At 33.0% G+C, this 24,967-nt stretch overlaps 1 protein-coding gene across 1 annotated transcript; it reads left to right on the forward strand.

The window, feature by feature from the left end:
* LOC129231944 (transmembrane protein 231-like) lies at window positions 1–24,632 on the forward strand. The gene is made up of 7 exons (XM_054866279.1): window positions 1–189; window positions 3,465–3,637; window positions 5,765–5,890; window positions 14,327–14,470; window positions 17,375–17,456; window positions 21,248–21,353; window positions 24,379–24,632. The coding sequence occupies exons 1-7, from the start codon at window positions 51–53 to the stop codon at window positions 24,536–24,538; spliced, it is 930 nt and encodes a 309-aa protein (XP_054722254.1). The 5' UTR covers window positions 1–50; the 3' UTR covers window positions 24,539–24,632.
* The last annotated feature ends 335 nt before the right edge of the window (window positions 24,633–24,967 follow it).

Raw genomic sequence — 24,967 nt, forward strand, 5'->3', positions numbered from 1 at the left:
GATATCTACTAAATACAATTCAACCATGTAAATACTTTTAACGGCGTGGGATGGCGATTTATGAAGTGTTTTCCGAAGCAGTTGTTATTAGATACAAAGCCACTGTTTGCTCAAAATCTACTTTTTTCTGGGTTGTGTCAAATATATTGACTTTCATCATACCGCTCCTATTAATATGTTACACTCAAGGTTTTTGCATTTAAATTTTTACTGTTGTTCATCTTTGAAAAAAAAAATTTACAAAACGAAAAGTACTCTACTATTTTTTCATAATATTTTTCTGAATACATAATTCAAAATATTTGGGGAAATTTTTCTACCATGTGTCTTACATGATTGTCGATTTTTTTTTTCTTGTTTAAAAATTTTGTTCAAAGTTTTATGAACAAAATTGTTTGAGAATGCATTGTGGTTGATTTTTTTTTCTTGTTTAGAAATTTTGTTCAAAGTTTTATGAACAAAATTGTTTGAGAATGCATCGTGGAATGAATTTCTTAGGGTATGTTCGCAAAGCGCAATTGTTTGCAGCAGTCGGTTGATTTGATGACATTAGTAGTTAGTGCGAATTAGGGCTGGACGATATCAGAATTTTAATACTGCGATATATCGCTCTCAAAACATCGATATTTTTGATACATCAATATATTTAGTTCGTTAAATTCAACATCTTATGGGGAGGGGGGCTGCAATGCCTAATTATGTAAGTATCTGCAACAAAGAAAAGCCGTAGGCCAGCTTGATGAATAAATATTTATCAATTTATTCTAATAATATAGCTACAACAAGGATTCTCATGTGTTTGTGTCAGGTAGGGGAGGGGATCATTTGGCAGATTATACCACATAAACGTTTGGAGAAATTACTTTAGAAGAATTTAAGTCTTTTTATTAGTAGGTTGCAATTCTTGAGGAAAAAGGAAACTTGGGTAAAATTGAGGGGTGCCATCGCAATTGGGGGGGGGGGGGATGGGCACCCCTAGTTACATCATCTGCATATTAAGATATGCTACAGAGAAACGCTATTGGACATCTTGAAAAGAAAATATTCCATCAGTTTCTTGAAATACACCGCCAGCTCAGTCATAAGCAAGCACGAATAAATAAGCACGAAACTGCAGTCCTCGGCTGGAAATGACTGAGCTGGCGGTGTATTTCAAGTAATTTTGCTTTAGCCCTGGCTAATGGGCGGTAATTTACTGAATATACCTTGCCTCGCGTTCAATCTTCGAGTTGAACCGAACCATTGCTTCGGTCACTCGTCTGGTCTGCTAATTCTATATTAGCTACCAGTTTGTTTCGCACTCTTGGCTTCCTTAAGAGGTTTTCCATCTCCAGCTCAGTCACTTTCCTATGCCGGGCTGATGAGTGCTAATAAGCACGAAACTGCAGTCCTCGGCTGGAAATGACTGAGCTGGCGGTGTATTTCAAGTAATTTTGCTTTAGCCCTGGCTAATGGGCGGTAATTTACTGAATATTCCATCAGTTTATTCGAATAATAATAGCTAAAGAAGATGTACCCATTGGGGGGGGGGGGGAGTCTTGATAATTAGTATACAATTGAAATTATCAGAGAAGTTATTTTAAAAGGAGTTCAGTCACTTCAATAAAAGGTTGCGTTTTGGGCGAAGCGCGATGAATTTAAAACTGGAGGGGATTCATGAGAATAATAATAGCAATATGTAAGAATAATAACAGTCCTTGCAGGGGGGAGGGAGGTCATGACGCAGACAATGCCATTAAATTTTTTACAGAAGTATTTTAATCCATTAAAAAGATGGTGGCATTTTTCTTTTGTTTGGGGGGGGGTGATAAAATTGAGGGCAGCCACCGTACTTGGGAGGGAAATTGGCACCCCAGATACATCACATACATTATAAGATCTGCAATACAGAAAAGTCATTGAACATCTTGATAAGCAAATGTTCCAGCAGTGTAGGCGAATAACAATGCCTACAGCAGGGTACCCGTTCGGTCAGGGGGAGGGGGAAGAAGGGTCTTGAAGTTGACTATGCCATTGAAATTATCAGGGAACTTATTTAAAAAGCATTTTAGTCTCTTCAGTAGGGACCCTTGTTTTTTTTTTTTTTTTGTTTTTTTAACAAAGGGGAGGGGGCTGGGTAAAATTAAAAATGAGGGGGCCTTGGCACTTATTAGAGATTGGCAGCCCTAGCATCATGATCTATTTATTAAGATCTGCAATGGAGAAAAACCTACAAAAATCTTGAAATGAAAATATTCTAGCAATTTATTCTAATGATAAAACTGGGGTGCCCATTTGAAGAGGGGGAGGCATGTGGCCGACAATAACACTGAAACTATCAGAGGAGTTATTTTTAAAGGATTTTAGACTCTTCACCAGGGGAGACCATTTTTTTCAGGGGGGGGATGACGCTCAGTACAATTGAGGGGTGTCGTTGCAGTTGGGGGGATGTGCTTTCCTAACTATATTATTTGTATATTGAGATCTGTAATAGAGGGAAGCCATCGGACATTTCGAAAGCTAACTATTAAAGTAGTTTATCCCAATAAAAATTGCTAAAATAGGGATATGCCCATGTGCGGGGGGAGGGGGGGTCATGAGGCTGGACTATGTAACTGAAAGAATCAGATGTTATTTCAAAAGGAGTTAGCCTCTTTTTTTTGAGGATCCTGTTTTTTTTTTTTTTTTTTTTTTTTTCTTTTTGCAGGGGGAGGGTGGCGAAGTTTGGTAAAATTGACTTTACCACTGAATTAATTAATGAAGGTTTTTTTTTTTTTTACGGATTTTAGTCCCTTTAATGGGATGCAATGTTTATTTTCGGCGGGGGGGAGGGGTTCGTTTTAATTGAGGAGGTCATCTTTGGGATTGGGGTGACTTGGACATATATCTATGCATATCAAGATCTACAATTGATAAAAGCCCTTGGTAAGTAGTATTTCTGCTATATTTTCAATAATATCCTCTACAATGACCCTCTTCCCGCTCATGTGGTGAGGGGGGTCCCAATCACAGACCAAATTATTGAAATTTTACAAAGAGTACTTGAAAATTTACAAGTCTTTGTGAAACAGACTTCGTTATTAGAGAATAACATTTTTAGAGGGAGGGGGAGGAAGGTTGCCTTATAAACTTTTGAGGGGGGGTATCATCAATATTAAAATCACTGATGTCATCAAATGTCATGAAATCAACCACTCAAATCAACCGATTACTCTATTTGAACATTCTCAAGTCTAGGAGAGCTTTAATCCCAAAAAGTATTTTCTTAGGAACAGGGAAAAATAAATTGCCAGGAACCTGTCCCTATGAATAACTAGAATGCATCACAAAGAAAAGTATATTCTGAGTTTTGTCAGAAAAAAATTTAATTTTCAGCAAGTGAAAAGGCTTTTCTTTTCAAATTACAAACACAATTTTCTATATTGAATCATTTGTTGTTTTAGTATTTTATATCTGTATCAATAACTTTACTTTAATTATTTCAGATTTCTGGAAAAAGACAGATTATTATCGTGAACAGCCTCGTATTGCTTTCAAACATAAACTTCTTTTGGTGTTAGAAACAAATGTTCCTGGAGATATTTTACTTTGGAGCACATATGAAGGATTCAATCAACTCATCTCACACAAGCTTCGCAAGGTTGTTCCAACTATTGAAGTAAGTTTATGAACGCTTTAATACTGTTCTTTATAAAATGAATTTTGTACTTAAACTTTTTTTGCATTATGTGTTTAGTTTATTATCTTTTAGGTTCAATATTTCAAAGAAAGTCATGTATGTTGAGAATGATTAACTAACTTGAACAAACATTTTGTTCAAAAAATGCATTTTGAATAAAGTATTTTTAACATTTTAAATTAATGAAATTAATTTCAAGTAATACCGATTTGGAGCATATAAAATTTGAATGTTCCTAAATCCTAACACAAGTTTTCCAAAATAAAACCCCAAAAAGTGCAGTTGAATTTAGCGCTACTAACTTATAGAAGCTCAAGAGCTCTTAGTCCATGCAAAAAATTTTTGATTGCAGTTGAATTTAACGCTACTAACTTATAGAAGCCCAAGAGCTCTTAGTCCATGCAATAATTTTTTGATTCAGTCCACTAATCTGCATAGTTCTATTTTGTTATTTTTCTGTAAAAAAATTGCTCAGTTGTCCTGCATAAAATCACTTTATTTTAAATGCTGTTTGCATAATTTTGTGCAAATTTCAGAAAATATGTCTAATCAGTGTTGCTTGAAGAACTTTTTTTTTAAAACAGTTTACATTTAAGAAGTGATTTTTATTTCGAGCTCTGTTTTGTAATTTGTTCTATTCTTGTATTTATTCACTTTTATTATTTACTATGCATTATTTTCATTGAAACTGAAAACAAATGCAAACAATTTCTTTGACTGGAAGTATTTCAGTTTGATTCATCTTTCATTTTCATCATATTTTTCTCAGACATCTTTTACCAAACCGATTTTCTACACAAATCTAGCCAAAACCTTCAATTTTGTTTTGTTATAAACAATTACGTCAAGCACTCTAATTTTCTTTCAGACTTTGAATAAACTTCATCTGGTATGGTTTTTACAATTTCAACATGCCACAAAGTTTAAAAGGGTTCATATTTCTTTCTATTGAAAAGAGCAACTTAATGGTTCTAATATTTTTTTTATTTGAATTGTTTGGGATGCTTTTTAGTTTTGATCTCCCTGCCCACGATCCAGGAAAAATCTTTTGAGTGCCTAAGTATTTCAGTAACAAATCCAAATGTTACAAAAATGTAAATTTGTATAATATAATTACACACATACTCTTTAAAATACATTGCCAGCTCAGTCATTCCAGCCAAGGACAGCAGTTTCGTGCTTATTAGCAGTCATCAGCCCGGCATAAAAAGTGACTGAGCTGGAGGTAAAAAACCTCTTAAGGATGCCAAGAGGGCCAAACAAACTGGTAGCTAATATAGAATTAGCGCTGACCAGACGAGTAACTTGCTGAAAATACATACTCTTTGTTTTAGATTTTATTTTATTTAAGATCTCCATATCATCTAATTAATCATCATAATCAAGTAACCCACATTTTCCTTTATCTGATGGCTATAAATATAATTTCTGTGTTCTTTTCAACCTATTTCAAAAGGCTTTTTTGCTATGTGCACTTGATATCTCATCCACGAAATTAAATGCCTAGAAAGGCAATAAAACATGATTGGCAATAACTTGATATTTGCGTAAGTTATAATTATTTTTCGGAAACATTATTTTACATTTACGAAACATCAAAGAGTTGAATATTTTAGTGTTATAAATTGCCTTGCATTGTAGCTAGTCTTTAAATGGCTTACAGTAAAACTTCATTTATCATGACTCTGGACTAATAAAGGATCTAGTTTGTACGAATTGATGAAAGTATGGATTGAACAAAATAACCTATAAATTGAGCCTAGGTACATAGACAAACTACTACACATAGTAAAACATTTATTTTGGGTTCAAGAGGATGAAATATATAAAGTTACATAAACATTTTAAAATATAGTTTGTACAAGTATTAAAAAATTATGTTACATATATTAGATAACATAAGCCTACAAAAACACATTGATGTACTAACTCATCTTTTACTTGTACAATATGTACATCTAAATGGCTGCCCAGATTAAACATAGTCTGTTTTAATAGGTTCCAGATTACTGAGGCTAATCATTTTTGTACTTCTCTAGTTACTTTTTATGATAAGAAATGCATTGCATATATCAGCTATGCTCTATTATCTAAATATTTCTTTAGCATGAAGAAAAAGACATAAATTGTGATGGAATCAAAGATGAGCTTCAGTTGCAAATGGATGTGCCACTTTTAAAGCAAGAAATTTTATCAATCAAGATGATCCTCATCTTCGATTTCAGACTTGAAGTAATTCAATTCTACATTTCATGTTAATTCACTGTTTTTTTTTTAAATAAATATCCTTAATAATCTAATCTGTTTGATAAATGCAAGAGTGCCCTTCCTACATGGTGATTGTGCCCGCCCCCTCAAATGCTATGGAACATTCCCAGAATGAAAGTCAGCCCCCCTGAAAATGAGATCAAAAACTCTCTCAAATAACCTTTCATTTCCTGTAAAAACTGATAAAACTATACAAAAACGTCAACAGTTATTTAAAAGCTGCCTTGTCAGGTATATTAATTTGTGCAGCTTTCTTTATTACTACGCAATATAAATGTGGTCACCAGTGCCAGATCTAGGAAGTTTCCAAGGTGGGGCAAAACTTCAAAATGCCGCCCCGCCCCCCGCACACACACACACATTCATCTTGCTTTAATTTTTTTTACCAAGGTCTATTTTAGTGTTTTTAATAAATTGTAAAGTACGAAAGGGTGAGATTAAAAATTCACTTTATACTAAGCATGTCAGTATGAAAAATTATTTTGTTAAAACGAAGATAAACGATAACACAAATAGCAATTAAATACCCCCTCTCTTTTTCCGAAAATGAGTTCAGTATTCAGATACAGGTGCTTTAATTTTAATCTTCTAGTTTTCGCCCCTTAGTTCAGGAACTAACAGCACATGCGTAGGAAAATTTGAGCAGAGAGAATGTTTTATCAAAAAAGTTTAGTAGGTGTCTTTGAAAGTATTTTGAGATTGGGTGGACATCTACCATCTGGTACATTTAGGGTAATGTCATCAAAGCTGACAGCAGTCCGCTCTCATAAATGCTTGTATCTATTATTAATACTTAACCGATTTGATCGAAAATTTGGTCAGTATCTCGCAATTAGTGTTTTTAAGGTGAATTGCAATGTGTTTTAATTAATGCTATGGCTATGTTCGCCGACCTTGACGAGTAGCTACCGATAGGTTGATCACATGGCAGCTGCTAAAGCATTGGAGTTGATGTCATTATGTGTCATGTGATCAAACGACTGGTAAGCTACAGGCCAATAAACAAATGCAAGCTATTAGTTAAGAAACATTTATTTATTTTTTGTATAACACTTATTCCTTATCAAATAAAAAAATGCAGATATTAAATGCGTTGAAACATGTTCAAAAAGTTAAAAAGTACAATAAGTAAAATTCTAAAATCTAATATAATCTAAAAAGTATATTTTTAAAGTTTTGTTACAAGCTGGTTGTAAACCAGTGGTCGGAGTGGTGATTTCAAAAATTTTAGGACACAATTTTGATAAAATTTTAGGACATTTTTAGGACAACAAAAATCAAGTTATTTTTACCTTAAATGTTATTTATAAACTTGATTTTCGTAGTGGACGATAAAACGTTTCAAGTTTAATCTTGAAAAGTACAATAAAATGCATTCAACCTTTTATTCTTCAATACAATGACACATTATGAAGTAGAAATACATACTACATAAAAGTAAGATTAATGTTTGTCCAATTGTTTCTTTACTTGCCTTGTTGTTGTTTCATCAAAGTGAATTACAAAGAATGATGAAAAAATATTCTTAATAAGGAGGGATTTAAAGGAAGGAGAAAGTCCAAAATTTATTATGTACTTAACTTTTATTTAAATTGTAGTCCTAAGAACGAAGATTTGAGTGTCTCTGGTGACGTTACAGAACAGAATTTTTTGTCTGAATTTTTAGAAACTGAAATCTTAAAAAACGCTATTTTAGCTATATTTATTGATGTTAGGGTAAAGGGACTTAAGTGCTATTCCCGACTGATTTTTTTGAAAACTAGAGTTAAATCAATCACCCCTCCACTATTTTTTTGAAATTGAAGTTCTAAAACACAGTTACCGACAAATTTTGATGATGTTAGGGAAGGAGGTGCTCTGAGGCTCTCCCACCAAAAACATTTTGAAATACAAGTCCTAAAAGAGGAAGTTTTTAAGCAATATTCAGTGATACTAAAGGGAGGGTTTTAAAGCTCTCAACCTTAATTTTCAAGAATTTTAATTAATTCGGGACTGTAGTTTTTTCATTTTCAGATTTTACATAGGAGCATCAGCTCACTCTATTTTAAGGGGACTGTGTGCTAAGCGCCTCGATCAATTTTTGACGAATTGGATGGCACTAGAGAAAAGTGGCTTGAGGGCCTTGTCTGGAAATTTTCTGAAATTGAAGCATTGAAAATGCAAATGTAGACCACATTTAGTAACGTTTGGGGTTCGGCAATTACTCAAAATCGCAGTTCCGAAAAAAAAAGCAGTCTTAAACGATTTTCAATGTTTTAGAAGGCGAGGTGTTTGGTAGTTCTCCCCTGGAATTTGGTGAAATTGAAGTCCTGGAAACAAGATTTGAGACACTCTTGAATGGCATTGGTTAGGAGCAGGGGCGGCAAATAGGGGGGTCAAGAGGGGGCGGTTGCACCCCCAAATGTTTTGAATAGAATGATAGAAAATGGGTGAATTTAATTTATGTAAGTCGGAAATCAATGTTTATTAAAAAAATCTCGCTGGTTCTCAGTAACTATTTAATGAAACCCGACACATTTCCAGACTGGAAAAAGTGTTTTTCGTTATTTGGATGACGTCTTAGAAATTCATGAAGTTTTTTCCGGCCTTTTCAGAACATAGAAAGCTGATAGAGAATAATGGTTTATTTTAACTAAAGAAGACATTTCCTTATATAGGCTAAATATTTCATCATTCTGTGTCCAGTGTAACGATGCTTTGTCCAATATGACAGGCTCGTGCAAAGTGGTGTGACAAGAAAATTCCTTGATATTTTACATTCACTTTTACACTCATTTTTTAAGTGTATATTTATTTAATGAGTGTTCATCGCTTTCTTCTGCTAGAAACACGTTTCAGCTGCTCAATGCATTCATTATATGCTTTCATGGAAACTTCTTAAAAATGAATGTGATTATTGAATAAAAGAAACATATATACAAATACCTTTTATAGGGCTCTATAACTAAGCAATCTCGGAGTGACAAAAGGTGGTCTTCAAGAGTTAAAACCATTAAAACATTTCTGGATAACTTCAAAGCAGTGATTTGACGACTAGAAGAATTATTGCAAAACGATTCTTTCAATGATGAAAAAGCTCATGTCCTTTACCATGTATGACTTCGCTTGAATTTTTATTGAATTTGTATTGATGAAAGTTTTTTAAAAATGTGCTTCACTCTATCAAAATATCTTCAATCCGCTACTCTTAATTTTCGGACTGTTCAAGCCACAGTTCAATCTACAATTGATCTGTGCACCATACTACCATAGTTCAATCTACAATTGAAACTGAAAATAGATTTTGAATAGATGTATATTTCAATCAAGCATGAAACTTTTCAAAAAAATTCTTCCTCCGAGCCAATTTTAAAAAGAGCGCAAAAATAAATAAATAAATAAATAAAAAGTGGCATAAACCCACATGATGATGTGAAGTCAAAGATTGATTTTTTATTATTTGTATGAAATAATAGATTCAGTTCCAAGTGAAATTAACACAAGATTTGATGATAAATATTTTTTCTGTATGGTTTGCTCTATATTATCTGAATTGGATTTTGAAAACAAAAAATAAAATGTTTCAATAATGAGTAAAATTTTTAGCATGAGCCAAGAAAAATTACAAGCAATATACCTACAAGACCGGTTCACATCCAGAGACCAGTTTTGTCCTTGATATCTCATGGACTCATCATTCTGGAATAGTGAATAACAGAGCTGGAGGCAGATGACATCTCATTGAAGCTGAGAGCGCCGACGAAACTAGATTATTCAATGATGAAAAATTAAGTTCCTCACAATTTTTGAAGTTGCCTGGGTGATTTTGAAGAGCAAGATTTTAAAAAAAAAGTGTTTTGATACATAACTTAGTTACTTCAATTATTTTTAAACTATTCCAATCAGCTCAGCTAGTAGAGAAAGATTTTTTTATGCTTCAGGAGTTTAGAAAAATTTTTTCAAAACACAATGAGCAAAAAATTCAAACGAATTCATACATGCTAAAGGGCATGAGCTTTTTCAACATCTTTTGTATTTAACTGTACTGGCAAAACAGCACGACACTGGGCACTGATAGATTAGTAACACGATTCCCTGCTCTCCCGAATTCCAAAAATCATGCATTAAAACTTTTTCAAAAGATATTATAACTTTAGTATCGAGATGTTTTGTATGATAACTTATTAGAAAGTGAATCAAAATTTTATTTGTTTCTAAACACTAATTTTTATTCATATTAAACTGACTTTATGACCACTTCCTATTAGCTAATGTGTGTTTGGGACCGCGCTGTGGCAATACATATTTCAGAAACTCAACCCCCCAAACGAAATGCTGAAATGCCGCCCCTGGTTAGGAGAGGAGGCTTCCAAAGCGTAGCATTTTGAAGATTTTCTTATTTTTTCGTCAGCTGGGAAAAAGAAAGAAAAAAAGGGCAATGAGAGAAATGGGAAGGGTGGGACATGATTAACTGATGAATAATCTGCAACTATAGAAATTTTTTAAGGACCTTTTCAAAATAAATTTAGATTTTCCCCCAACATCCTAAATTTTTTCCTATTATAATTACTTTGTTTTCGTTCGTTTTTTTCGAATGAGCAAATTTTTCCTGCCAGCAGCAACCAGGGGTGGACTAGGTCCCCCTAAAGGGCGTAAACCTGAACTCACAAAGCTTTTTGGGAGTCCAGGTTTGTACAAAACGCCAAAGACACACAGATTCAAGGGCGCAAGAAAAAAAAAGCGGAAGTCCCGCATGTTGGAGGGCGGAAAGAAGAAAACAAAGGTGAACAGTAAAGTAAGAAAAACAGTGTCTAAAAGCACAAATTGCAGATTGCTGCAGACATGTGTTTCGGCATTACAAGGAGTGCCTTTTTCAATGCAAAAGAAATAAGCTTGTGGATGAAAAGACATCCGACAAATGCCCAGAGCCAGATAAGCAAACAGCTTAAAAAATAAAAATAGCAGGGTGTAAAAAAAAAACCGCAAGGGCGTACAGAAGGGCCAACAAGAAGGGACCGGTGGGTCAGTCAGCCCTTGGAAGCATCATGCGAAATCGCCACCCCTCTGAAGTTGCAACCCAGGGCAAGAACCCAGGCTCACCCCCCCCCCCCCCATTTGACTCTGGTGGCCACCAGTGGTAAAAAGGTTCCCCACCACTGGCTTAAACCGTAAACTTGCTAACTCCATGATAGCTAACTTTTTAGGGGTTAATTCAAACATGTTAGGCTCATAGCCCATCGTGTAATTGCTGGGTTTTAATACAACTAATTTCCTTATCTGTGAGCAACATCTGGGGCTGCTTTTTTTTTAAATAATGCAGCTTAAAATAGTAACCAAGCTTTTTTTTATTTTTAATTTTTTTGACCAAGCAGTCAACTCTTAATAACTCTAAGGCCCAAGGGACAGGCTAAAACCTTCGAGCAATTGGTGGTTTGAGTTATGGGAAGTTCCTATCCTAGCCTTCTCAAGAATAATTTTTATTTAATTTCTTAGAGTAGTATATAATAGATGGACTATATAACACTTATAGTTTGAATAAATTAATTATTAGCATGTACCTTGTGCCACATAAAGATACCTTTACAGAGAATAAATTTTATTATGATTCTTCGAAAAATAAAGTTAATTTTAAGTGATTTCATTTTTTTTAAATCACATCTTTAAACCTCATTAAGTTTGTGAACACTATTCAACCTATCCAATCCAAGTTTCTAGAATTTTTTCGGGTACTGAAATAAAATATTTGCAAAATCTGATACTTGTCAATTAGTTGGATGGAGTGGTAAAGATTCTACATCAGAATCTGTGTGAGCAGTCTTCATGAAAAGCTTACACAATAGCTTTGCAGAGCAACAATTCACTTGTAGTTACATTTTCCTAAATATTTAACTAATTTTTCATTTCCGGCCATTTCGCATCAACAAAGATTTTAAAATGATCCCATTCATCACTAGTTTCGTTATCATTGCTCTTTATCCACTGCTCTTAAGCAGTTTTTTAACTACTGTTTCTATTGTAGACAGTTTCTGTTGTAAAAGAAGATTGTTTGAGTCATTCAGGAAATAAAGAGCACTTTTTTCCATTTTTGACAAAATTTAAAATCTCTAAAAGATTAGCCAACAATTAAGTTTTAAATCGTCAGCCAGGGCTAAAAGCAACACAATCAGCAACTTTTCCAGCAATCTTGCAACACTGCGCGCATTAAGGAGTACTATTGTAAATAAATTACCACCCTCGCACAAGCTGATGAGCAAAACAATGTGTTAAGGGGAGGAGGGGATATTTTTTCATCTTACTTTCTCTCTATTTTTATGCAGAACAAAAAATTAAACTTTTCTAAAAACTTCAACTGAAAGGAGTACATTCAGGACATAGAGACAACTTTGTATTAAAAACACCAAATTATTTTTTGACTGAATGAAAACTTCGAGATAAAGTAATAAATGAGTTATAAGGCATCAAATTATCGAGAGTTGGCTATTTATAGAGTTTGCTGTTTTACATTCTAATCCATTGATATTCTTAACTTCTCCACATTTTATGGAAATGAAATGAAATGAAATTTTTCTAATTAGATTTGGAAAGTACATTTACGGTTTGAAAGTTAAAATTTTGTTCCTCTTTTAAACTTTTCTTTACTTATTCCATTGATTTGATATGTCATACTTTTAATTCGTAAAAGAGTAAATATAATAAACATTTAATCAAATTGACTATTTTTCAGCTATACTTAAAGTCACTATACGTCTTGTTTTCTGATAGCCTGATCTGTTGTCTCCACACATTCTGAAATGTCCCATTTGGCAAAGTGACAAAGGAACAGTGAATGTTTACTGCAGGAAAATTAGAATCAGGTGCAGGTGCAAACTACCATTTTAGGGGCGGGGGTAGGGGAAGAACGCTGAGGAATATAGAGTTTTTTGGTACGAAACATTTCTGACATTGTTTGATTGTCGATAAAATGCACCAAATTGGCCAGGAATAAGGCACCTAGTGAGGCATAAACATTACTTCCTTTCCCTGCTTAAGAAATTAACTAGTAATGTTTCAGAAATGTATTTAAAAAAAATCATGAGCTCAAATCATTATTGCATTCATTCGCATTTTATTCATAAAGCATTTGGTGGATAGATAATATTGTCAACAATTTAGGGGGGTGTCATGGCCCCCATAACTCTCTCCTTGTATCTGCCCCTGAGTAGTATCCTCTGCTCAACTGAACTGAAGTAATGTTTGCATAAATTGCAGAGGATAAATTATAATTACTGAACTTTCACTTCATTGTGGTTTTTCTTAAGTGAGCTATGATCCTTACATTTTCATCTTCAGCAAACAATGTATTGCTAAATTTTTTGATAAAGCCAGTTTGTTGTTAATTTGAGTGTGACAAATAGATTTGACTGCAATTCTATATCTTTTTTTTTTTTTTTTCAAACTACTGCAACGACACCAGTCACAGTCATGTTTAAGACATCGCTCTCAGGTTAGCTCGATTTTCTGTTCTTTTTAATGAATTTTGACTTTTCAAACTATTTTTCTCTTATGCAACTACATCTCATCTGACGTTTGGCTGCTTCTGGATCCTCTGAATTACTTAATTTAATTTTTATTTGCTCAATTTCGAAAAAAGGTCTGACCTTCAGTTACAGACACCGACAATTGTGATGATACTCAGTGACAGATAGGATGAGGAAAGGATGAGTAATGGACAGAATTCTCCTTTTCTCTTCAAAATGTGCAAACGTTCTTTATTTGAAAGTCAACAATTTTATTAAATTCAAATGAACATGAAACACCAGCTGACCACCTGGTTGCTGATCATCACCTTTCACCACTGCCTTGTAAATAAAAACTGGCTAATGAAGTTCACTCTGATAATACTGTCGTGTGCAGGTAAAGGGCAGTACCTGCAAATTTTTCATTTTGCAATTTTTTGCATTTCCCTCTGTTAGTATTAAATCCACCACACATTTCTTCAAATATCTCGAAAACTCATTTCTGCAGATACTGCCGTTCATCTGCACAAGGCAGAATACTTGATGACTGCACCATATTCATGGGCCACAGCACAACATCAGTCTTACCCGCTCCTAAAAGGCTTATTATTTAAATCCAAAATTATGACTATCTGTTACTGGTGACCTTACCCTATTTAAATTTTATTTTTATTTTATTTTATTTTTTATTTTTTTATTTTTTTTATAGTAAATATATATTTTAAAGTTAATATGTGACAGATCAATTTCTGCTTAGAAGAGTATTTTTCCTCTTTGTTATTTTCAAAATTGATGGTTAAATTTTTGTGTTTGAGACTGGAAGTTAATTTCTAAATTTATGATTTTTAATCAAAATAAACTAACAAATGAACTTTGTGACATATTTAACATTAGTACCATAACTAAGTCTAGTGTTTCTTCCCAGACATACTCAAATTTCAGAATGGAGTGTGCCTCATTTATACATCACACCTCATCTCTACCTGGTTCTTCATTTCATGTAATATCTGATTTGCATTTAAATCAAAAAGAACCGCTTGTGCATTCTGAGGAGGATGAAAGGTATAATGTAAGTAATTTGTAGTTGTTTTGAATTAGTCTTGTAAATTATGCGTAATAATGCTTTTCATATGAGGCAGTGAGAAGCAAAGGGATGTAAGGGGACATTTTCAAGTTTTGAGTAAAACGCGTTTAAAGATTACATCCTAGGTAGGCTTTCATTGAAATTTTTTTCTAAATCGTGCTGTATAGCAGCAACTACTAGGGTACTAGAACCTCTCTTGCCCCAAGAAACAGGAGAGGTTCACCTACCATGTGTATTCGTTATCTCCAAATTTTTAATTTTGAGACTTACATCCCTTTGCTTCTCACTGCCCCATATATCTTCTTAATATAAATATATATTAATGAAAGCATTTTTCGGTTGATTTTTAAAAAATTGAAAACTTTTTTGTGTGAAATGTTAAAACGGGTACATTACTAACGAAATAAGGGTACATTTAAATAATAAAGAACAGTAAAAATCAGCAATATAAAGTCCATTTTCCTTTTACTTGACACTGGTCAAAAAAATATTGCATTATTTTTAACCACTCAACTATAGCAGCACCAAATTAACTTTCAAAAGAAAATATTGGGCAGAATTCTTTAAACATATTCAAAAAATTCAAAAATAACATTAAGCAGTTTTTAAAAACTCGAAGCTCATTTCCAATCAGTCACAGGGTTCGTACGCTCCGGGAAAACCTGGAATTGTCAGGGTAAATGACACAGGTCAAAATGTCAGGGAAAAGTCAGGGAATTTTCCAAATTTGCCCCCAATTTTTTTTTTTCCAATTTTTCACTGGGAATTTTGTTCTATGAGGTCTAATCTTCATTTTTATCGATGTTTTCTTTGAAAAAAACTACACATTTTGAGGCAAAATGCGCTAGCAATAAGAAAAGGGACGACCCAAAAAAGCTTCCACAGCCTTCATTTTCGACTCTCAATAGTTCCCAAGAAAAAAATTCCTCGAGTGGACATGAATTATGCACACACTCAACGGGGAAGATGACAATTTACTGCTTCGGAAGCACAAGCCTGAAGATTCAAGGGTCAGTCGGGGAAAATCATTTTTTTGATTGAAAAGTCTTTTCAGGCTACGTGTGAAATGGAGTCTCCTTTTTTGGTCATTCACAAGATGGAAGTATACATGATCCTTAAACACCTAAGTTTTCAAAATCAAAGCAGAATTGGATGTTTTCTTTTTTGAAAACTAATGAAAATAACGCAAAATGTGCTGCAATTTTTTTTTAATTTTATTATTATTATTTTGAATAATTTTCTTGAGAAATGAAAAATTTTGTTCTTAAAACTTAATCTTACCCTTAGTGCCTTGGACGCAAATGTGCTAAAAACTTTTCTGCTGAAATGTAGTTTTATGAAAATTTATTTTATTTATTTTTTTTAAATTATTTTCATGCTCCAAATTTTAAAAAAATTTCTTAATTTTTTTGGACGTAGCCGCCATATTTGATTATTTCTAAGATGGAAGAACACAAGACTTTTTAAGGGTCTAAGTTCCCGAAAACAGTATTGGATGTTTATTGCAATGCAAACTATTGAAAACAACACAACATATGCCCTTTTTTCCGGATAATTCATAATTATCTTCTGGAAAAATGCAAAATTTTATCTTCGGAACATTTTTTTATTCTAATTGATTTTGAGGCTTATATGCTAAAAACTGACTATTTTATCTTAATTGTAATTTTTAAAGGATTATTAATTTTTTATTCTTACTTTTATGCTAAAAATTCAAAAATCTAGTTATTATCTTAAATTTTTCACTTGGTCGCCATATTTGGTCGTTTGCACGATGGAAGTGGACGTAAACTTCCGAAAACAAAATTCGATGTTTATCTCAATGTAAACTATTGAAAGTAACATTAAATGTGCAACAAATTATAAATTTTTAAAAATTATTTTTCTAGAGAATAAAAATTTAATTTCAATGTAAGCATCCTTTAATATGCAAAAGGAAAAAAATGTTGATTATTGGCATTGGCCTATATGATTGCCAGATGTTGATTTTTGTTATTTTGCATTATATGGTATGCCGATCAATGTAACAAGTTAATCATATTTATCCTGAAAAATAGCTTTGTATTTTGCTCAATATTTTTTGTATTCTATACTAATAAGAAAATAAAAAGAAGAATTGTAAACCAAAAGCAATGCTAAAACATTGCTGCGCGACTACAGCAAACGCTAATATGATGATGACACATGACATCAAAGAACCGCTAAAATAAGTTGAAAGTACTTTGTTTTCAACAAGTAGAAAACCAATTAAAACAATTTTGAACAAAGTGTTTGAAGAAAACTTAAAATTTTGAGAGAGAAAAGAAAGAAAAAAATTTTTTTTTTTTTTCAATATTTTCAAATCTAAGATCTTTTTTTTTTTTAATCTAAGGGGAAAGTTTCAGTTCTTCCGCAATGCTACTTTAAACAATTTTGATTATTTTTAAAATATTGCTTTTTAAACTTAATTTTGAATGAAGCGAGTAGCCTGGAATTTTCTAAAAAACAACCTGGAAAACCTGGAAAAGTCAGGAAATCTTTTTTAACCACAAGTGTATGAACCCTGAATCAATACATGTTTTTACCTTTAATTAGTTTTCGGCATTACAATGAACTCTAAAGGGGACAAGGTAATAGGTGAAGGCTTTATTATAATTGGAGTTGGTTCTGCTTAAAGACTTGATCAACCAGATCATGCAACAAAGTTGAAGAAACTGGTGGAAAACAAAATAGTTTGTAAACAACAAATTCAGCTTGATTTTTTTTTTTTTTAATCTCTCTCATGAAGCTGAACAGTTGAAGAAACCGGTGAATTATGATACCATCATACACATTTTCTTAGCGTTCATTTACATTTTAAAACTGTTTCTTGATTTATTTAAGTTTTGAAAAATAGTTCTGTGCTTCCAGGTTCCAATCATTGATGATTCAAAGAGAGATCTGGCAACTCTCCAGTTAGAACATATTCTTCTCAACTATGCAAAACGTAATGGTATGTGTTGTTTTAATTCATGTAATGTTAAACAGCATTGAACTAGATGCAAATATGCATTGTAATTACTTAGAAATTCTTTTTCTATTTATGATGCCATAATAATATCTTTTTATTGAATTGATTTCTTGAAATATTTTTGTTTTACTAAATAAATATTCACCAGAGAAACTAATCAATTAGAAAGTAAGGAATTGCTAAAACAAAAATGATGGATTGCACAAACAAATAATCTATGGTATAAAAATGCATAAAACAGCAAAATAATTTTCATACGTTGTGATAAAAGAAAATATCCCTCATTTTTCCTAATTTCTTTTGCTTTTCTGTGTGTGTGTAAAACCATTTTTTAAAATTTAGTAATTTTTTATTAATTGTATCATCAAAAAGTTTTAATTGCAACTCTTTTCACCTTTATTCTCCCTGACATCACCAAAGAAAATCTAGAATTGCGTTTTTAAAAGTACAAGAGTCAGCATTTTTGTGGGGGAAACCCCCTGGCCTCTCACCTCCTTATTAGATGAGATTTTTTTTCCCAATGTGCCCCCCCCCCCCTTCCCACTCTAAGACTATTTTCTAGTTGTGCCACTGTCCCTCTTCAAGAAAGGATCTAAAACAAGGTGGCGATAGAAACTGGAAAAAAAAAAAAGTTCCCTGCCTTTTCCCTGATTAAGTTCACCAAATTTCCCTAATTTACGTAACCAATGATAATGGTTTCCTTTCTTTGCCTACCTTCCTTTGCTACCTTTTTCAGCAGAATCCAAATAAGCCAGTATGTACAATAAAGATAATGTACAACAAATTTAAAAAATGCAAAAAAAATATAAATAAAAATGTGCAGTTACTGCCCTTTACTTGCTCACGGCAATATAGACATATTTATGTAAAACAAATTGAAATCTTTCAGCAACCAGCCATATTGAACTATTTTTTAATCATGAAATTAGGTTTTAATGAATGAGTACAGCATTTTAACTATTAAAAAATAATAAAAATATTTACTTATGTACACAACTCAATTTCAAAATCTTACATTACTTTAGTAACAAACAGCATTGAAATTCAAAAACAGTTATTAATTTCAAAATGTATATGTATATGGTTTTAAAATAAGAGAGTTTTAAAATCTGAAAAGAAACCTTTCATGTAATTTGAAGTGACAAGGTATAATACCATGGGGAAAAAAAAATTTTGATTTTCAGTCAAAATTCAATTTTAGCAATTAAATTAAAAACAGCAAGTGATAACTTTTAAGAATTTTTCAACATTAATTTAAAAAAGAAAGATTTTTTTCTTGAAATCGTGATAACAGTATGCTAATTTCTTCAAGACAATAAGCAAAGGCAAGGGAGCAAAGTCATTAATGACGGCTTCCTCTTTGCCTGTACGGTTGTTTATTTTATGTAGCTTGGAATGCATGGAAGGAAAATTCAAGCAAGGTAAAATAAACAACTTTGCAGACACAGAAGTAATCTTGGGAAGCTCATCCTAAGATTGAATACTTTGACCTTTGGGAAAAACGATGCATAAATATGTGGCACTGTGTAATCTCACTTCAGTAATTTTACTTTTTTTAAAAAACAAATAATTGGCAGAAAACTCAAAGGGAATCATAGTACTTCATTTTGCAAGATTTTTTTTTTCTTCTTTGATCAATTTTCCCTGAATTTGTATTTTTTCCAAATTCCCCAATATATCCCTGATCTTTCCGTGAGTGATAAAGTTCCCTGACTTTTCTCTGATCACCCTGATTTCCCTGATCTGTTGCCACCCTGTAGAAGTAGAACAGGAAATTATAGACTTGTGAGTGGTTCATTTGATCAAAATCAAGGTTATGAATTTCTTAGAGACTAATAGTCTGTTGATTATTTGTAGTGTGGTTTCAAAAAAGTTCAATCGTGTGCTACTAATTTATTGCATTTATAGGACAAGGTTACCATGGCTTTAAAAAATGAAAAGTATGTAGATGTAATTTATATTGATTTTCAAAATGCTTTCCATAAAATACTGCATGTTGCTCCATTCAGCAAACTAACTGAAGAAAGAGGAAAAATTTTAATTTAGATTAAAAATTGGCTGACTGGAAGGGAACAAAGAGCAGTAAAAGAAAATCATTCTAAATGGAGTGATGTTTTAAGAAGAGTTCCTCAAGGATCAGTTTTGAGGCCTTTTTGTTTGTTATTTTTATTAATGATATTCATGAAAATATTTCTGGAAACATGAATTGTTTTGCTGATGATGCAGGCCCAGCTCTTGGGGTAGGCAACCTAGGCAGCCGCCTTGGGCAACAGATTTTAGGGGCAGCGAATTTCGAAATTGATTTTTTTTTTTTTTAAGTATGAATATCTGTTTCAGTGTCTTAAGATTCACTGTTTCAATGCTAAAAAATAACAATAATAATGTGTACCAGTGCTTGGATATGCAAAACATAGTTCAGAATTAAATTAGAAATTCAACTTACTTTTAGAGGCGGCAAATTGCGCGAATTAAAAATATTAATATTTGTTTCAATGCCATAAGATGCACTGCTTTAATGTTAATAAAAATATAATTTAAAGTGTGTACCAGTGCTTGAATATGCAAAATCAAGTTTGGAATGTAACTAGAATCTCCATTAAATTGTAAGCACTTAACTATTGTTTTTATTTTATTAAAATATCATTATTTTATATTAGTATTATTTTTATTCATTATGGGGTAGGGGCAGCACTTGTCAATATGGCCTAGGGCGACAGAACTACTAGAACTGGCCCTGTGATGATGTCAAAGTTATGGAGATTGTAGAAAATGAACAAGTAAAACAGCTGCAAGAGGATTTATATTGTATTACTATGTTTGCAGATAAGTGGGATATGGCAGTTAATGTAGGAAAATGTCAAGTGCTACATTTAGGTCATGGAAATAAACATACAAGTTATAATTTTTACAGGGTTCAGTTTTTAGTCCAGCAGAAAATATTATTGATCTGGGTACTTCAAAACAAAGGACTTCAAGTTTAGTCAACAGTGCAGCATAGCAAGTAACAAAGCCAACAGAATGCTTGAGTTTATCAATAGATATATTTCAAACAAATCTCTACAAAGATTCTTCTGCCTTTGTACAATAGTTTAATAAGACCTCATTTGAAGAATGTGTTCAGTTTTTATCTCCTTATCTGAAGAAAGATATTTATTTATTAGAAAGGGTTCAAATGAGGGCTACTGGGCTAGGAAGGGGACTTTTAGATTTATAGTATGTTACCAGACTTAAAAGGCTTGATATGCTTTTTCTGAAGCAAAGAACAATTAGAGAGGACATGATTCAGTTGTTGAAATTTATCAAAATGAAAGATGTTAATGGGTTAAATTTTTGTATGGAAAGCAGGACAAGTGGTCATTGTTTTAAGCTATTCAAATATCGGGCTAATCCACAAATTAGGGAAAATTACTACTTCAGTAGGGTTGTGGGTACTTGGAATAGCTTACTGGAAGAAGTTTTACTCAGCAACGGGGTAGATAGCTTTAAGAGGCCCATTGAACTTCATTGGGGGGCGAACAAATTTACTAGGAACAGCCTAGCTGGGCCCAGAGCCTGTAGCTGGTTGTCAGATGTGTATTTGTCTGTATGACTCAGGGGCAAAGCATTTATCTTTAAACAGTTTTTTAATCCCATAAATACATTAATACTGTTTAATTGAAAGCTAAACTTAGTTAATTTATTTTATGTTATTGTGACTTTGAACTTACTTTTCAAATCACTAGTTTGCTAAATTGAATAGTAATCAGACTCAAATTTGTTTTTTTTTTTTTTAGTTTCTACAACTCTGCAGAATTTACATGCTGTGTGGAAGACAGGAAGATCTTCAAACCAAAACTTTAAAATAAAATTAGTAATTATCTATCCTGAGCAAACAATTTTGTATCCTTTTAGATTGCATTCCAAAAATGCATGCATGTATGTATGTATTTATGTATTCAGTATCTATATATGTGTATTATATAGATACTGAATACATAGAGCTCTTTTATAATGTTTTTTTAAAAGCTTGAAATATTTATAATGCAATTACCAACTAGTATTATAGGTGATTAACTTTAAAGTTTCTGGACAAATTAAGGAAGTAGAAATTATTGACGATATGATGCAGAACTGTCTCCCTAAACAAGATCATTTATTGTTAGAAAGTTTAGCTGTATATTTATACAATACAAACACTTGCATACTAGCATGAAAAAAACTAAGCTACAAAATTATCACCTTCCTTTTATGAAGTAAAGGGAGTATTGTGTTCGCGAAAAAAATTTTATCCAAAAATCGGCCTTAATTTCCATTTTGCTCGCCCTCGAATGAATATTGAATTTTTTTTAACCCTACCACACATGCATATATGCCTAAGAACGTATAGACACCCAAAATATCCATTTAGACAAACCCCGAATTAATTACAACGAGAAATACACCGCCAGCTCAGCCATTTCCAGCCCAGGACTGCAGTTTTGTGCTTATTAGCACTCATCAGCCCGGCATAGGAAAGTGACTGAGCTGGAGATGGAAAACCTCTTAAGGAAGCCAAGAGTGCGAAACAAACTGGTAGCTAATATAGAATTAGCAGACCAGACGAGTGACCGAAGCAATGGTTCGGTTCAACTCGAAGATTGAACTTGAGGCAAGGTATATTCAGTAAATTACCGCCCATTAGCCAGGGCTAAAGCAGAAATATGTGAAATACACTGCCAGCTCAGTCATTTCCAGCCGAGGACTGCAGTTTCGTGCTTATTAGCACTCATCAGGCCGGCATAGGAAAGTGACTGAGCTGGAGATGGAAAACCTCTTAAGGAAGCCAAGAGTGTGAAACAGACTGGTAGCTAATATAGAATTAGCAGACCAGACGAGTGACCGAAGCAATGGTTCGGTTCAACTCGAAGATTGAACACGAGGCAAGGTATATTCAGTAAATTACCGCCCATTATCCAGGACTAAAGCAGAAATACGTGAAATACACCGTCAGCTCAGTCATTTCCAGCCAAGGACTGCAGTTTCTGCTTATTAGCACAGTGCTAATAAGCACAAAACTGCAGTGTTCAATCTTCGAGTTGAACTGAAAAATTGCTTCGGTCACTCGTCTGGTCTGCTAATTCTATATTAGCTACCAGTTTGTTTCGCACTCTTGGCTTTCCTGAGAGGTTTTCCATCTCCAGCTCAGTCACTTTCCTTTGCCGGGCTGTTGAGTGCTAATAAGCACGAAACTGCAGTCCTCGGCTAGAAATGACTGAGCTGGCGGTGTATTTCACATATTTCTGCTTTAGCCCTGGCTAATAGGCGGTAATTTACTGAATATAATTACAACGAGTTTTCTCGTGACGTCTGTATGTGTGTATTTTTGTATGTATCTCGCATAACTCACAAAATGTATGTCCTAGAAAGTTGAAATTTGGTACATAGACTCCTTGTGAGGTCTAGTTTTGCACCTCCCCTTTTGGTTGCATTTGACTGTATCAAAGAGGGTCTTTTGCACCTCTTTGGGGGGAAATCATTGTTAATTTCAATGCAAACTCAAGTGGTGTTATAGTTTGGCAAACACTTGGCAATTTATCGCCAAGCTTTTGGTCGCCACTTTCTTTCACCAACTTGGCGACAAATTCGTTTTTTTTTTTTTTTTTTTTAATTTAAATCTGGTTTTATTTTGACCACTATTTGCAATAATTAGAGAGTTAACTGTTGAATCACATTAAAACGTCCAATATTGGGAAAATTAATCTGTATAAAACATTTTTTTGCCTCAGTTTGCAACAAACTTGGGGTAAAAATATTTCAAGTGTTTCTTTGCTTACTCCAAGGTACTATTATCATTAAATTGGCATAAAAGGAAGTCATGTGATGCATACATCAACTCATTTGAAATCACCCTTAAAATTCAGCTTATTACAAAGATGATGCATGTATAAATATCATAAGCATGACATGATGTATGAGAAGAGGACCTGCCTATTGCTCTACAAGAAGTGAACTACTCAGGGAAGTTCAATCCGTGACAAAATGGAATCGTCTTTTAACATTATACTAGGGGCTTTGCTCACCAACCCCAATGAAATTATTAGAATTTAAAAAAAATTATTTTACATGCACCTCATGGGCGATAAAGTCACATTCAAAAAATCATAAAACATCTTCTTCGCCAAAACGCAGGATTTAGTTGAGATCCACTTGTTAAGAATTAAAAGAGGTTAATGTGAGCAAGTTTTAAAATGGGCTGTTTAAGGAATCTCATTTTAAAATTTGTTAATTTTTGAAACTTTCAAAATTAAAATTTGATTCCCAAAGCAGTATACCGACCTAAGGATTGCAATAACATATGTTATAAAACCCCCATATAAGAGCTACAAACTGCCATCTCTGTTTAGTGAGAAAAAAAAATCTTCACATGGAAAAAATATCACAGAAAAATGCAGTTTTTTCATCACGTTAATATTAAATGATATCTAGATTATGAATAGGTCCTTATTTATTTGCAGAAAAAATAATTGCTTGAATAGGTTAAAAGCTTTTGAAATAGTGCCCATTTCAAAAAAGTAGTGTTTTGCTTTTTTTTTTTTTTTTCAAAATGGCCAATCTTGTGCAGAATAGTCTCACTGTGGAAAAAAATCATTTCCTGCAAAATCCTTTTGGGATATTTTATAAATCCATTAGTTGTACCATATTTGAAAAAAAAAATCTGTGATGGTCATGTGACACTTTTTAGGACTTCCTGCCTGATTTGAAATGGAATGACTCATAAGCTAAATTGGGAAAAGGAAACCCACTTTGGGTACTTTAATATAAACCAATTTTTCTGCATCTTAAAGGAGACAGAAAGATGTTGAGACTTGAGTGCAACCAAAAGAGATAGATAATCTTGTGTTTATATGATTTATTAGTTTAGGTAGACCTTAACTAAGTGTTCCAGATACAAACCTTCATTCTGGCAACAGCTGAAATGGGCTCTAGTCCAGTATATTTCTTTCTTCGTCATCGTGTCTTATGCGTTCTACTACATCAAGCGACACCTGTTTCGGACGCAATTTCTCCCAACCTTAGTTCTATCACCAGTCAAACGGATGCCTTAGAAGTGTGCCATAGACATATTTAAGAGAGCTTCCAACTGCCAACAGTCATTTGTCAGCAATCAACAGTCTTTTCCAAATGAGCATTTTATTATTTATTTACAATAAAATATGAAATTTCCGATTGAAGTTTTCATGTTTTCACAAAGTATTTATAGACATTTATTATTATGATGATGATTATTACAAGTATTGCTTTAGCAGAAAGTGTAACTGGAGAATTTAACATTTAGTTTGCCTTTAAAATTTATAGATTTTCTTTTATAACACCCATTAGTTAAGTGATATTTTCTTTATTTTTTATCTGTATAGAATTGTGTGTGTGTTAGTGATCCATAGTTTCTGTAGGATCTTAGCCATGAAGCCAAGAAATTCACCTAGGTAGTTTCAAAACATTCAAAAAATCCAAAGGGTTCTAAATTTTAATTTAAA

The sequence above is a fragment of the Uloborus diversus genome, chromosome 1 (assembly GCF_026930045.1).
Source record: "Uloborus diversus isolate 005 chromosome 1, Udiv.v.3.1, whole genome shotgun sequence".
In the NCBI taxonomy this organism is placed as follows: domain Eukaryota; kingdom Metazoa; phylum Arthropoda; class Arachnida; order Araneae; family Uloboridae; genus Uloborus; species Uloborus diversus.

Bases quoted from the DNA above. Each gene is read 5' to 3' on its own strand.
- LOC129231944 (XM_054866279.1), top strand. From the start codon at position 51: ATGGCGATTTATGAAGTGTTTTCCGAAGCAGTTGTTATTAGATACAAA. The intron at 17,457-21,247 runs GTATGTGTTGTT...TTTTTTTTTTAG, and splicing joins CAACTATGCAAAACGTAATG to TTTCTACAACTCTGCAGAAT. The intron at 21,354-24,378 runs GTATCCTTTTAG...TAAGTGTTCCAG, and splicing joins TATCCTGAGCAAACAATTTT to ATACAAACCTTCATTCTGGC.